The sequence below is a fragment of the Lepidochelys kempii genome, chromosome 9 (assembly GCF_965140265.1).
Source record: "Lepidochelys kempii isolate rLepKem1 chromosome 9, rLepKem1.hap2, whole genome shotgun sequence".
NCBI lineage: Eukaryota > Metazoa > Chordata > Testudines > Cheloniidae > Lepidochelys > Lepidochelys kempii.
In genome coordinates, this window is record NC_133264.1 from 85,007,820 (window position 1) to 85,023,746 (window position 15,927).

The 15,927-nt window shown below is 41.5% G+C and overlaps 1 protein-coding gene across 2 annotated transcripts in view; it reads right to left on the reverse strand.

Annotated features, from left to right (window-relative positions):
- Positions 1 to 15,927, reverse strand: part of COL4A5 (collagen type IV alpha 5 chain) — a 138,632-nt gene that overhangs the window by 67,393 nt on the left and 55,312 nt on the right. For both annotated transcript variants that reach the window (XM_073361228.1, XM_073361229.1), the window contains exons 3-9: positions 7,727 to 7,816; positions 5,636 to 5,680; positions 4,835 to 4,879; positions 4,669 to 4,731; positions 3,437 to 3,490; positions 2,653 to 2,679; positions 317 to 397 (exon numbers count right to left, since the gene is read on the reverse strand). In XM_073361228.1, coding sequence (XP_073217329.1) covers positions 317 to 397; positions 2,653 to 2,679; positions 3,437 to 3,490; positions 4,669 to 4,731; positions 4,835 to 4,879; positions 5,636 to 5,680; positions 7,727 to 7,816 — 405 coding nt within the window. The remainder of the gene's footprint in view (positions 1 to 316; positions 398 to 2,652; positions 2,680 to 3,436; positions 3,491 to 4,668; positions 4,732 to 4,834; positions 4,880 to 5,635; positions 5,681 to 7,726; positions 7,817 to 15,927) is intronic.

Here is a 15,927-nt window from a genome sequence, read left to right on the forward strand (position 1 = left end):
AGAGGGGTAGGGAAATACACAAGCGCACTGTGGCAGCCAGCAGGTAGCTCTTAGCACTGCTATACTCTGAAGACAGCAGCCCCAGGCCCTCATTGGCCCCCTGCTGGCTGCTTCACTCATGTGCAACCTCACTTCCCAAAAACTATACAGTACATTAAATGTTGGACCTGTTCCTTTTATAGAAACACATGTGCTTTATAGCACTGAATATTGTTCTAGCCATTAATTATGCTGTCAGACTGAATTAATATTCAGTTCAGTGTAGTTTGTCCCCTACCAAAAAGCATACAATCAACAAATACTTTAGGCAACTTACTGGTAACCCTGGAAGTCCTGGAAATCCTGGGTCACCTTTCTGGCCTGACAGTGATGACAGAATTATTTCACCCGGATCGCCCTAAAAGAACAACAATTGATTTAAAAAAATCAATACCACACTGCATTCTTCCAGTTCAAGCTAGCTTCAAAAGACAGCGAGAAGTCATATTAATGCCCAGAGATATGTAGAACTACTATTTCTATAACACAGGTACTTCATTCTCCAATAAACAACCCTTTAAAAAAAAAGTTACCTATTTACTTACAGAATTAATTTTTGCGGTGCTTAGAACCTTTTACCAGCCATCCAAGTACACCATATTTTTATCTGCATGCTGGATAAAAGCACCCAACTTGAATTTCAAAAGGTTAGGGGATTAAAATAAACATGAAAGAAAAGTAAAAAATATTTTATCTCCATTGGAAAGCAACAAACGGGTTGGCAGAAAATTGGTTTACACAGCTATCTCCCATATCCCAGAGGATGGGCCCTATTACATTAGGGTCTGCAATTACCTTAGGCCATACAGCATAACTCAACTTTAAGCAACGCTTCTTATGTGGCTTTGTTATAAGTTTATTTACAGATATTTGACTTTTTTCTTTTTTTGAAGTTGGTTGGGAAGTGGGAGTGGGGCTGGGGAAAAAAAATGCAGCAGTGTTAAAGTCATCATTCCATGACCCCACAGTGCCAAGCTGTCCTTTCAGCAGCAGTTTGAGAGAACTTTTCCATCGTCCAAATTTAGTATTTAATAGAAGAAAGTATATTTAAATTGGCTCTCGGTCCATATGCTCAAGTAGCTCAAAAAAACAAAAATAAAGGCTTAAAAAATAATAAAATGTGACTCTATTTAAACTAGGAGGAAAAAGGTGCCTCTCTTATCCATCATGTAGATGTTTCCTAAGAGAATATAACTCTCTGCATTACCCCTCTTCCCATGATAATTTAAGTGATGTGTAATATTTTCTAACAGTAATTAGCCACTGCAGGGTGCACAAGCAAGCTACTTGTACACTTCTTGGTGGTTCTAGGCCTTCTATTAGCCTAACGCCTCACAACACACCTGGGGCATTCACTAATAGCCTGCTTGTGCACACACCATTGTGTCTTATTGTTATATTAAATTACAATGGAAGGAAATTGTCCTTTAAAATAAGGATCTATGCCTGTGAGGAGACTCAGATACCAAAGCTGGTGTGTCAGTGGTTTCCCAGTCTTGGGGAGAAGGGTGTGTGTGTGTGGATTATTATTATTATTTTGTGGATTTATCACCTGTCCTGGAACCCATTCTAGTCACCTGTGATAATCGCCATTTCCATGGTTCTTTGGGGAATGGGTAGGACCAAGGGACTCTGAAGCTACTTCATTTTTACCACCTGCAAGCTCAGTGTGCTCCTTGCCATATGTGAGGCCCGTAACAATGTGATCAAAATAGTTGGCAGGATAGAAACAACTGTCAAGGTCATGCTAGTGATTTCTCTACAAATATTCTGTATTGTAGGATTTTCTATATTTTAATCTATTTAGAGCGTATGCATATACACCAAGGCGTATGCATATACACCAAGATACACAGTTTAAAACACATTTCTATACTGTTAAATAGTTCCTATAGAAGAGCAGAGATAATTCTAACTAAGAACTAAATCATCTATTTTTTTCTGTGAAGTAGCAATTTACGTTCCAGCATATAGGAAGGTCCCTGTGTATTCCATGATCCCATGACTGTAGAATTTCATCCCAACTTCTTGCTAGCCCTCATGGTTGAGAAGAAAACCATTAAGCAAACAAATTGGCATGCTGTTGTTTTCCTGAGTCTGCAGAACATTGCTGAGAGGTGTAAACTGCTCCATTCATCTTTATGGGGTATAACTAAAACCTACAGATGACAATTCAAACGCACGCATTTCATTGCTGATCATTTTAGCAGAAATATCCTACTAACGTACTTCTCTCAAAATCCTAAACTGTATTCCATGCCTTTTCAGATACAAATGCCCCCTCTCGCCCTATTAAGTTGCCAAAATGTATTTGAATTTAATATTTGAACACCACACATGGTGACTGTTGTATATATTGTACTATTCATTCACACATTGAATTCAGTAAAGGCCTGCATTTGTTTTTTTTTTAAATTGAGTACGAATGCTGCAGAGTTGCCAATTGGTCATTAAGGAATGGCACAGAAACCAGGGGCCTGGTGCAGAATTTAGGAGCAGCTTGCTGTGGAATATGCAGGACCTTGATTATAGGCAAACAGGTTACTTTTGTCAGATGCACACTAAACATCCATGCTCGCTTAACAGTTAGTTGCAAAAGCCCAGAATACTTACCTTCATACCTGGTAGGCCAGGAGGTCCCTTTGTTAAAAGAAATAAAAATAAGGAAGGGTGAGAAAATATCATACAATCAGCAACAAAAAAAGAAGGTATGAATGTATTATTGACATATCATTCACAAAACACTGAACAGACTTCACTGAGAGGGGCAAGGTGACAAAGGGGAGAAAGACACAAAGGATACAAAACAAGGAGACCCTAACATTTCAAGCCTTTGCTGCTTCACTGCTATTCAAGATGAAAGTTCTTCGGCAGCATTTTGAGCAAATATTGAACACTTGCTAAATTGTTTTGTTTTTCATATGCCTCCTCTTATTCTGTATATTACATGCTCATGGTTTCTCTTCTACCAATTCTTACTCCTGCAGGAATCACTTCACTGTGCATTCTTGCATTTTACAGAGAAAAATCTGCACTGTATTTTTTTCTGATCCACAAATAGACAGCATCACTCCCAGATGTGCCTGGGGACATCACTTAAGATCGCTCTTCTCCCACCTCCACACATTTGTTTTCTCTGCAAGTGGCACAGCATCTCAGCAGTGAGAGAATGTAATATTCAAGAAAAGAAGAAATCAAATTCCCTGTTAGCTTTACAAATAGCTTACACCAGAAAAGCTGGATGTCTTGAAGCACACCCAAATGATATTCCATTGAATTATTTACTTGTGGAAATTTTAATATAGTTATTTGGGCACTGACTGTTTCACAATTCTAGGCAAGGGGTTTTCTGTGGGTTACAGGAAGTAGATCTGATTATATAAAATCTCTTACTTACAGGAGGACCTTGTAAACCTGGAAAACCTGGACTGCCTGGGAATCCACGTTCCCCCTAAAGAAGGCAGAGAGAAGAGGCTTAGCCAGCAACAAAACAAGTGATGATACTAAAAAAATTAACACTATTGTAAGCTCATGAACCTGGAATGGAGAAAGGGGCATTGCAGCAGGTTATGGGTTAAACAGTTTACAAAACAAAAATCACAGGTATAAAAAACAGAAGAAAAAGCGTCCAATGGGCTCAAATAGTGTCATGTGCATCAGGTCTATTTTTCTGAAAAGATACTATAGCCGGCAATGCTATAGAAAAAGTCAATTGCCTGGAAGCAGGCAGGTATCTCAATTTGAACATGAACCTTCATAGATGTGCCAGAGATAAATTAACTCATTACCTAGACAATTTCATTTTATGATCTATCCTTATCACAGCGATTTTGCAATCAGTGGTTCCAAGATGACTAAGCCAACAATAAATTACTATCTCCAAATAAACAAGAAGAATATTTGGCACTTATCACCTTCAAAGCACTGTAACAAAATCAGGGTATGTCTACACTGCAAAACAAAACAAAACAAAATCTCTGGGGCACTGAGTCTCAGAGCCTGGTTCAACTGATTCAGGCTTGTGCGGCTTGTACTACAGGGCTAACAATAACAGTGTAGATGTTCGCAAAAAGAAAAGGAGTACTTGTGGCACCTTAGAGACTAACCAATTTATCTGAGCATAAGCTTTCATGAGCTACAGCTCACCTCATCGGATGTTGCTGTTTGAGCTGAAGCCTGGGTTCTGAGATTCTCCCCATTCACTGGGTATCAGAGCCACGGACTTCAAAAGAGCTCCACATGGTGCAAGTGTCCACTTGCATGGATCAGATGGCAGGCCTAGGGCCTAATCATGCAACACACTGGTCGGTTATTATTATCCGCAATTTTACATGTGAAGTAACAGGTAGAGGGGGTCATTTTATTACCCAATGCTACAAAGCGTCAGAGCCATGACTGGATCTTGGCTATTTCCTAGCTCCTGATCATGTGAAGTAGACTGTGATCCTGTCTCTCATTTCAGAAGATGTGAATTGGCATTATATGGACCCACCTGTAGCCCAGTAATAGCTTACACTAACCAGCACAGTAAGCTATTCCCGTTTGCTCTCATCAGTCACAAAGACAAGTTCTATTTCTTTATTATGCTATCATTACGGCATCAAGAATTTCCAAGGTGCCATGTCCCACCTTTGTTCCATTGCATCCGGGGATACCTTGAAGTCCTGGTGGCCCATCCTGCCCTGGTAACCCCTTGAACATGGAAGGAAGGACAGCACAATTAGCTAAGGATGATCTGTGCAAAAAGAAAAAATAAGCGATAATCTTCTCAACTGTAAAGCCAAATCCTACTTACGGGAAGTCCTGGTGTTCCTGGAAATCCTGGCAGACCTGGAGGACCCTGGAGGGGAAATAACCATATTTATTTGTAAGTGTGGTGGTGGGAGGGGGACTATTTGTTTTTTAAAAAGAATTCCCATTATTTATAGCCTATTGATGTTTCTATAAGTAAAGGACTATGGAAACACCAGAACCACTCCTCGGTGAAAAATAGCCACATGCATGTACCGTACTTTACAACATACTGGGGGGGGAATTTAAAGTACTGGGTTAATGTTTTATTAAATTTGTTTCAGAAAAAACATGAAACAAAACCACAAGAGAAAAGACAGCAATTGCAGACACATTAATGGGTATATACACTATACACATTAAGGACTAAGTCCTCAGATGTTGAAAATTGATGTGTCTCCACTGAAGCCAATGAAACTACATGGGGAACTACATACATTTCCACGAATGGAGGATCTGCCCATAAAGTACAGCAGACAGGAATAAAAGCTGAAGGATTCACAGACAAACCAGGAATCTACTTATGTAGCAGAATAAAAGTCTCTCTCTTTCATTGTAAAGTCAACAGAGGGGCTGGATTTTGACCTATGAAGCTAGTTTGAGTCCTGTATAGCACGATGGACTGAATAAGCCTTTATTGCTAAATTTATTAAAAGTATGACAAGAAATCCCCTTGGGAAGAATACATTTCTCTTTTGATTCAACTCTACATTTTTTACTCATCTAGCTTTCTGTAACCCACATCTCCAGATCAAAGCAATTCATGTATGTTATGTACTATACCCTGACATGTGGTGTCACTTACTCTGATTCCTTTGGGTCCAGTAGGCCCTGGAAGGCCATCATCACCCTGTAAAGAACATGGAAAAGGTAAAATTGATAATATTATGTATACTAAAGTAAACCAAAAACTTGAATAAAAAGTCAAAATATTTAAGACAAAAGGTGCCTGGTACATCCTGTCAGTATCATGTTGTTAGAAGTTCTATTATTTATTACCATCTGAAAGAAAGAGGTTTTCAAACCTCTTTCTTTAGGATTTACTGTTGAGTTGGGATTGAAAAGCATTTTGTGCACTTAGTAACCAAGGACTTATAGTTAACAGTTTCTGTTCAGATAGTTTTATATCTGCCTGCATATTACTAATTTCCTTCAGCTTGCTATACTTTAGCATATGTGCTATACTGTGCTCCAGTGGGTAAAAGATAATAGTAGATTGCTTGCAAATTTCAGAGCGTTACAGGAATTCAGAGCTATGCAATAGGACAGGGGTGGCCAAGCTGTGACTCTGGAGCCACAAGTGGCTCTTCAGAAGTTAATATGTGGCTCCTTGTCTAGGCACCGACTCTGGGGATGGAGCTACAGGTGCCAACTTTCCAATGTGCCGGGGAGCACTCTCTACTCAACCCCTGGCTCTGCCACAGGCCCTGCCTCCACTCTACCCCTTTCTGCACCCTCCTCATAGCCAGCTGTGCCCTCGCTCCTCCCCCTTTCCCCCCAGAGCCTCCTGCACGCCATGAAACAGCTGATTGGAAGGTGCCGGGGAAGGCACTGATTGGTGGGACTGCTGATGGGTGGGAGGCTCTGGGAGGGTGGGGGTTGCTGATGGGGGGGGGGCTGCTGACATATTATATGGCTCTTTGGAAATGTACGTTGGTAAATTCTGGCTCCTTCTCAGGCTCAGGTTGGCCACACCTGCAACAGGACATCTGCCAAAGAAGTGCATTGAAGAGAGTATAAATATACTTATATTTTCTAAGCAAAACATCTGATCAAACCTCTTATTCCCCATTTGCTCTTTCCTTCCTTGCCATCCCTTGCTATATCTGATTCATCTATAACATTTTTGCTTTTTTAATTTTCTGTTTACTGTTTCCACTTCTTGAGTCCCTCCTCTATGTGATGAAAAGCAATAACTTCTTTCCCGTGGTTTCTGAAATGTGACTGTTTTGTATAACGTATGTGTTTACAGAATGAAGAGCCAGATTATGGATAAAGATGACAAAATTAGATAATGTATCTATTTATGTATGTAAAATAAAAAGCAGAGTTGGAGGTATTTCAACACTATACAGTCAGAATTAGAACATTTTAATCTTATTCGGGAGCAGACAGTTACAAATGTGGGCAATTCAGGAATTAAAGAGCATTCATCTCTTCTCTTCAGTGTTGTACTATTGTTTTGGAGTCACACAAGGGGCTTGTTTTAATCCCTTACTTGCTTCCCCACAAAACAATGACCGTAAGAAAACATTTGTACTTCATGGCAGAGTAGAAGTGGGACCATTCACACAGCTGGCAAACAGATATGACTTCATCACTTCACTAAGTGATGGAATCACAGGACTGTGGGAGAGGGGATTTCAGTTATTTGACAATGTGTGTTACATGGCCGAGTAAAGCTGCAACGCGGCATGTCAGTAAGCCTGATCTCTAACCCCTTTCCCTTAGAGCAGTCAGTCTGGCCACTTTCACACCTAATGAATTGGTGTGTGTATTAGTGCATAGGTGCTGGGACTAGGGATGCTGCAGCATCCCCCAGCTTGAAGTGATTTCCATCATATACAGGGTTTACAGTTTGGTTCAATGGCTCTCAGCACCCCCACTATACAAATTGTTCCAGAACTCCTGTACGAGTGAGGGGTAGATTGCTTATCTGAGGAGCACAAATATTTTCCCTACTGTTTACTGCCTTAAGTTATAGACTTCCACAGCAGGACAGTAATGTAACAGGCTGCCAGGAACTGTACCACTGAAACATTAACCCAATAACACTCTCTGAATCAGGAGCTCTGGAGATGGCACTAATGCATTTTGTGTCAGTATATCAGGAAATCTAGACACTGCCTGCACCAGAGGTAACATTTATATAGAGTTTGGATACATTGTTACTTACCTTTATGCCTCTTGGGCCAGGAGGTCCCTCTGGTCCCGGAAACCCGGGTAAACCGGGCTGACCTTCTAACCCTGGGAACCCCCTCTCGCCCTACAAACGGAAGCAGGGAAAATTAAGTACTTTTACATGCTGCACAGGATATTTATGATAAGTTCAGACAATACAATACTTCAGCTTGCTACAGAGAACTGGAAAGAAGTTAAGCAGCTAGAGTAATTTAAAGCACATTAAGGCGTCAAATCTGACTTCTTGATAAACATCACAACTACTTAACTATGGGATTTCCAGGCAATAGAGCGTACAACTCATTTCAATGACTCTGTATCAATCATACCAATTAAACAGATTAAGTGTGCTGTCTATCTAGTATTTAAACTAGTCTCGATTGGTCATTTGTCAAATTTTTCAAAGGAGTACCTTTGGCTTTCTCCCAGGCTTCCCAAGTGCATGAAGCAGCTTTCTGTAAAAACTCACAAAGCTACCACTGTCCTTTTCCAAATACTGCCTTTAAAGTCACTTCTGCTGTGACACCTATAAAAAAACTCAACTAGGGAAGCTGCTGTGCTGTGACCCATACTCATCATGCTGTTACCTTGTGCTTCCTCAGTCTGTTGTATTCACCTGTTGCCTCATCTTATACTTTAACTGTCTGCTCTTGGGGGCAGGTATAATTTCTCATGTGTTTGTACAGTACTTAGCACAACGGGGTCCTGCTCTCTGACAGGGAGCCTGGGTGATACCAACGCTGCCACCATAGGTAAACTGGAATTTACCAGCATAAATTTATTCGTACGCAATTTTATCATTATGAAATTTGAACAATTATATGTTACATACACCCCTACATTAGAAGAACATTATGATTGCAAACTCAAATACTCAGAAGTTGAGAAATGCCAGAATTAAGGTTGCCTGTGCAATCTTAATTCAGCTCCTTTGTGTGTATGCATTATGATAGTCTTCAATTACACAATCACATACTATTTTTACCACAAGACCCCTGCCTCCTTCAGTGCTCAGGTTGGGCAATGATCACTTAATGAGCAGCTACTCAATATTTTGTTTTAGCCTCATTGTTCAATGCATTGACCATGGCCTTATTTACTGCACACTATTCAAACCCTATGCTGAATACAGAATAATTAATTTTGTCATGGACATCTCTGTGGCCCTCATTATGGACTGACTGCTCGACAAACGCTAATGAATTTATTTTCTCAACACCCCGGTGAGGCAAAGGACTATTATTACCCTCATTTTACAGATGTGGAACTAAGGTAGAGAGAGTAAAGTCAAAAGGGTCCACTAATTTTGGATAACCAATGTGGGACACACAACACCTGAGAAAGCAAGAACTCCAGCCTCCAGAGGGTATTTTGGTGTTTCAGAAGCAAGAGCACGCTGATAGCTGCATCACAATTTTCAGTTTTTACAGGATTTGCAGATCAGCATCTGACCTTTTTTTGTCAACATGGCCTGGGGAATTTGAATGAATGGTCAGTCACTAATTAACGCATAAGTGGAATACTCTCCAATGAGCATTAGTGTTTGTATATTATTTATTTAAAGGAAATTTCAAAAAAATTTAAGAACACTGGGAAAGCCTCATCTCCTCCCTCAGCACCAATTTACTACCCCTTGCTGCTGCTGCCTGAGCAGTAACATTATGACATCAAAGATTATCAGCCACTCATCACTCTTTGGGGAGTGTCACTGGAGCCCTGGTTATCATGGCAATGACTGCTTTTGACAACTGATTTACCTCAGACTCTCATTGCACTATTGCAAAGAAGGGTCCCAGGAGGGTCTGTAATGAGAGCAGACTGGAGGTGGTTAAGCTCCCACTGCGTTCTAAGGGTAATTGTTTGTTAGAAAAGAGATGACTAAGGGGGAAGGAGGGAGGGGCTTCCCAGGAGAACACGGGGCCGGGGGCCACAACCGAGGCCAGGGGAGGCTTAGTGTGCTTTGACCTACTGCCCATGGGTAAAAGGCTATAAAATCATGAGTGGTGTGGAGAAAGGAAATGGGGATGTCTTATTTACCTCCTCAAACAACACAAGAACCAGGGGTCACCCAATGAAGGTAACAGGCAGCACATTTAAAATAAGCAAAAGGAAATACTTCATACAATGCACAGTCAACCTGGGAGACTTGTTGCAATGGGATGTTGTGAAGGGCAAAAGTGTAACTGGGTTCTAAAAAGAATTAGGTAAGTTCATGGAGGATAGGTCCATCGCTCACTATTAGCCAAGATGGGTAGGGATGTAACACCAGGCGCTAAGTGTCCCTAAACCTCTGACTGCCAGAAGCTGGAACTGGACCACAGTAGATGGACCACTTGATAAGTGCCTTGTTCTGTTCATTCCCTCCAAAGCATCCGGCACTGGCCACTGTCAGAAGACAGTGTGGACTGTCTAGACAGTCCACGAGTCAGATGCAGTTCAACTCTTCTTATGTTACCTTGCTCAAAAAGGGTTACATGAAAATAAGATACAATATATGGAAAAAGGATCTGCAATTTTGTGTTTAGATGTTTCTCGCAAGTTTGGGAAGTTATGACTTTCAGAATATTTGTTTGTTTTTTAAGACGACGTGGGGCATTATAGATAGCGATTCCAGTTTCTGTAAAAATTTAAAAACTGTAATTTAGAAGTTTCAATAAAAAGATTTTTTTAGGGCTGTCAAGTGATTAAAACAATTAATTGTGATTAATCGCCCTGCTAAACAATAGTATACCATTTATTTAAATATTTTTGAATGTTTTCTACATTTTCAAATACAGTATATTGATTTTAATAATACAAAATAAAGTGTAAAGTGCTCAGTTTTTTTTAAATCAAATATTTTCCCCTGTAAAAAAACAAAAGAAATAGTATTTTTCAATTCACCTAATACAAGTACTGTAATGCAATCTTGATCATGAAAGGTTTCAGCGTGGTAGCTGTGTTAGTCTGTATCAGCAAAAACGACTAAGAGTCCTTGTAGCACCTTAGAGACTAACCAATTAATTTGGGCAAGTTGAACTTACAAATGTAGAATTATATACAAAAAAAATGCATTCAAAAAACAATACAAAATGTAAAACTTTAGAGCCTACAAGTCCACTCAGTCCTATTTCTTGTTCAGCTAATCGCTCAGACAAACAAGTTTGTTTACATTTGCAGGAGATCATGCTGCCCGCTTCTTGTTTACATTATCACCTGAAAGCGAGAACAGGTGTTCGCATGGTACTACTGTAGATGGCGTTGCAAGATATTTACATGCCAGGTGCATTAAAGAGTCACATGTCCGTTCATGCTTCAACCACCATTCCAGAGGTCATGCGATAAATCGACAGCCCTAGTTTTTTTAATACAATTTTAATTTAATTAATTCCAACATATTAATGAACACAGGGCCTAGAGGTAAAATGGAGATAACAGTGGCAAAAAAGAATATACAATGACAACAAATGTGTAAGTGCTTTATTATTTAAACAGTACACTTATTAATAGGGGAAAAAACTAAGGAAATTCAAAAACAAAACTTCCATTTAACACTAGTTAAGGTCATTCTCAAAACAGCCAACTAAAGCATAAAATATGAGGAAATACAAAGTTAAGAATTAAAGGGTTACCAAGTCAAGTGCCCTCAAGTTAGAAAATGCCAGAATGAATGTTGCCACTGCAACCCTAAGTTGGCCCCTTTGTGTGTATACACAATTTAGAAAGCCACAGGACTCCAGTCTCATTCACTGCATAGGACAGATCTGCTGTGGGGTGAATTTAGGTTGCGTAGTAAAGGAAGCTATCACCTGTGGGATCCTGCTTCATTTGTTGCAGAAGTTGGAGAGTGAATGAAACTGGGGACAGCAGGAAGAGAAAAGGATGGTCTCATGACTCAGGTGTTTGAATGTTGCCCTGAAGAATTCGATTCTATCCCTGCTTCTTCAACTGGAGTTCCTGTGTGATGTTGGGCAAGTAACTTACCCCAGACTCTTCACAGGTGGTCATTTCTGCATCTAAATTAAAGGCCTACAGACTGGGGGCCAAATTAAGGTTGTACAGGCAACAGTCCTTCTGGCATTTCCTAACTTGAGTACTGGACTTTGTAACCTTTTAATCTTTAACTTTGTATTTCTTAAATTTTTATGGTTTAGTTAATTGAGAAGAGGAACCTTAACTCATGTTAAATGAAGTATTTTGTTTAGGAATAGGTTACACTACAAACTAGAGAGCTTTTCCTTTTTAATTGGCTAGTTCTCTTATTGCACACACCGCCCGATAGCCCTCATAGATAACACCTTGATCAAGGTGTTAGGAAATTGAGATGGGTATTTTTGTTGGTTTTTGCTATTGGTCCAGCAGCTTTACTCCATCAGGTTAGAGAAGTTACAGAAATAATTTGGAAGTACTGTCAAGGGCTAGATGACCCAGAAAGTCTAATCCTGACCATCCTAGGTTGGGATTTCTTTTCACTGTACATATGTTTTACCTAGCAGACTGTGAAAGTTGCTAGTGATGGTACTTCAACTGCCACATCTAACTGACCTTCCTTCTAAAAAATGGTTTCCTCTTAGTTAAAAATTAAATGTACCCTTTTGTTTCAGGCCATTATTCCACTGTATCCACAGGTGCCAACTCTGTGGTTGCTCTGGGGCCCATTAGCTGTTTGGTGGCTGGCAGGAGGCGCTCTAGGGAGGTCAGAGAGCAGCAGGTGGGTGGGAGGTGGCGGGAAGACGTGGAGCGGGGGAGGGGCCTTGGGGGAAGGAGTTGGGGGCAAGGTCTCAGCCTCAGGCTGGAGCACCCTCCTGGAAAAATATAAGATCAGTCCCAGGCACTGACTTACCTAGGAAATTTATTTACAGACAGTTGTACTCCTAAAAGGAACAAGTATTACTATTTAGGATTTAACAAAAACTACTTGACAGTTTAATTCCAGTTTGTTGTTCTTATAAATAGGGTATCAGGCTTCAGCACTATGCATAAAGATGTAGAACCATTCTGCTGACTCACCTTAGATACAAGCCAGAGAGATGAGTATTATTAACTCAAACCCAGGATATAAAAGGGTCTGAGTGTCTCTAAAAAAGTGGAAACAAAGAATTTGGGGAGGGTGTGCCTTGCAGGGAAGACACTAGCAACAGCTAAGTTCTGGAGCAAGCTCTGGCAAAAGATTTTTATGTATTAAGTAAATATGTTCATATGCAAGAGTTGTGCTAGGAAGAGCACCTCCTAGTAAAGCCCATACAATGCCTCCTACTCTTATTTGGGTTAAGGTTACAGGAGGTTACTCCTGCAAGCAGCACTGTGCGCACTAAAAGCCTGGAATTGTAGATCTACTGACAAAACACTAATTTGAAACATGCAAATAGGATACAGACCTGGATACAGGGCAGACGATAGTAAACGGATACTTTGCAAAGTCTGCATCACAGCCAAAAGGCCATACAACTAGATTTTTTTTTTTTTTTTTTGGGAGTATTGCCCAAATGTTCCTATAGGTGTTATCTTTAGAACCAGCAGCTCACCTGCATGTTTTAGGGTCTCAGTTCTAAACAAAGATTAAATTGGGAGACCAAGACATTTGAAAAGGAAAGATTTCAGAGTAACAGCCGTGTTAGTCTGTATTCGCAAAAAGAAAAGGAGGACTTGTGGCACCTTAGAGACTAACCAATTTATTAGAGCATAAGCTTTCGTGAGCTACAGCTCACTTCTTCAGATGCATATCGTGGAAACTGCAGCAGGCTTTATATATACACAGAGAATATGAAACAATACCAGGACAGTGGGGTGGGAATAGGTATTGTTTCATATTCTCTGTGTATATATAAAGCCTGCTGCAGTTTCCACGATATGCATCTGAAGAAGTGAGCTGTAGCTCACGAAAGCTTATGCTCTAATAAATTGGTTAGTCTCTAAGGTGCCACAAGTCCTCCTTTTCTTTTTGTTGAAAAGGAAAGAGACACAGGAAGCTAAACAGTTATACAGGAGAACTGCAAATAGATGCAGATGCTTCTAAAACTATGGTGTTTGGATTATGAAACAAACATGCTTCAAAGAGCACTTAAAAGTACCACCCCAGCAAATGTGGGCCTAGCAGGAGGCAAACTGTTGCCGGAGCAACTCTTGTTCAGACTCTGCTAGCAAGTCTGCCCCCAACCGTGAACAGATGATTTGAAACACTGGTCTAGGGAATAGTTATAGGATTGTAGCATAGATGTTTCCTTAGGGAATTACTTCAGACTAATTACAGCGTGAGTAGTTATTTCCTCCATAAAAATTACTGTTTGACAGATACAAGTATCTAGCCAAGGGAAGAGGTAGATAGCATTTGGCCAAGTGAGCTACCTTTATATAAGCAGGTATAAATACAGGGGGCAGATTTTCAAAGAGCTTCCATCCAGAATTGCCCACCCTACTTTATGGTTGCACTATTGTGTGCTCCCAAACCTCTAGTCCGCAGGAACAAACTTTTTCTTGGCAAATGCAGATGTCCAGCTACCTGGCTTGCTTGCACAAAACAGTGTTGGTGGGCTCCAAAACAGAAGACATTTCTGAAATCTTGGCCCAAAACTGTCAGAAAAGCCATCTATCCGTTTATGCTGGTGGGGGGCTGGGGAAGAGAAAAAGTAAACAGAAACAGCCCTGGTCAGCAGGGAAGGGGCCCTGTTTTTTGTGACAACAGACCCATTATATAAAGTTCCTATACTGCGGGTAGGGTCAGAGGAAGGGTCTCCTTGCTGGAGAAACCGGGTGTGGATGCTGAACTTTCTGAAAATTGACATGTTTTCTAGTGGAAATGGGAGGATGCTGAAAGACATGGAAAATGAAGGCTAGCTAATCCTATTAGCCCAAATACTAACCTAAACCTTGCTGTCTTCCCCACTCCACTCAGCAGAAGCGTAGACACATTGGCACTCTCACATTTGGAATCTTAGGAGATGCAGCCATACATAGAATCTATGTCAACCATCACAGAATGAAAGTGCTGCTGTATTGAATGGAAAGTAGAAGAGATACTGGCAGGAGCATAAATGTTCATAAATGCAAAGTTCTTCAAACAAGAGACCTTAAAGTTAGGCACCTAAAACAAAAAGTGACCTGAGCACCCACAACGTTCAGTGACTGCAATGGGTGACACAAAGGCTCAGCACTTCTGAAAACCAGGCCACTTTGATTTAGATGCCGAACTGTATGTGCCCACATACGAATAATTTAGGCACATGCTATTGCAGCACCTCGGACCCTTCCCATCAGCTGGAGGTTCTGCAGGTGTTGTATAGTATTTATTGTGTCTTGATATAGAAGTAATGACTACATATGAACGTATGAAGCTCTGATATAGAGTGCTGATAGCAGGGATGGGCAAACTTTTTGGCCCAAGGGCCACATCGGGGTGCGAAACTGTATGGAGGGCTGGGTAGGGAAGACTGTGCCTCCCCAAACAGCCTGGCCCCCCTCCCCCATCCGACCCTTCCCCACCCCCTGACTGCCCCCCTCAAAACACTCCACCCATCCAATCCCCCCCCGCTCTTTGTCCCCTGACCACCGCCCCCCAGAACCCCACCCCCCGTTTCCCATCCCCTGCCCCTCCCAAACCTCTGCCCTATTCAACCATCCTCTGTTCCCTGTCCCCTGCTGACCCCCGCATCCAACTGCCCCCTGTCCCCTGACTGCCCCTTTCCTCCGGCTCCGCCCTCCTTACCATGCTGCTCAGAGAAGCATGTCTGACTGCTGCGCCGCCAGGCCGGAGCCAGACTCTCTGCCACTCTGCCCTGCATGAGCGCGTGGCGGCGTGACTGCAGGAGAGGGGGGACAGTGGGGAAAGGCCGGGGGCAAGCCTCCTGGGCCAGGAGCTCAGGGGCCGGGCGAGATGGTCCCGGGGGCCGGATGTGGCCTGGGGGCCAGAGCGTGGCCACAATAGCCACTACTGAAGGGTGAGACTTGAAAGACTGCTCATTGCCATTGGACTCCCCCTTCCGTTCTTTATATTAGTATTTACCTTGCCTTTCATCCAAATATGTTACTTGGTTCTATTAGATAGCATGGTACATACACCACCCTAGAGACCAAGGGCAGCTTTTCAAAAGGTATAATGTGCTTAGTGGGGTTTACCAAAATCACCGAAACAGTTTAGGTACCTCTCCCCCCTTGACTTAGGTGCCTATGAAGCTTACAAAAGCATCTCAGTAGGTCTGTAAACCTGGCCCCCAAAGCCGT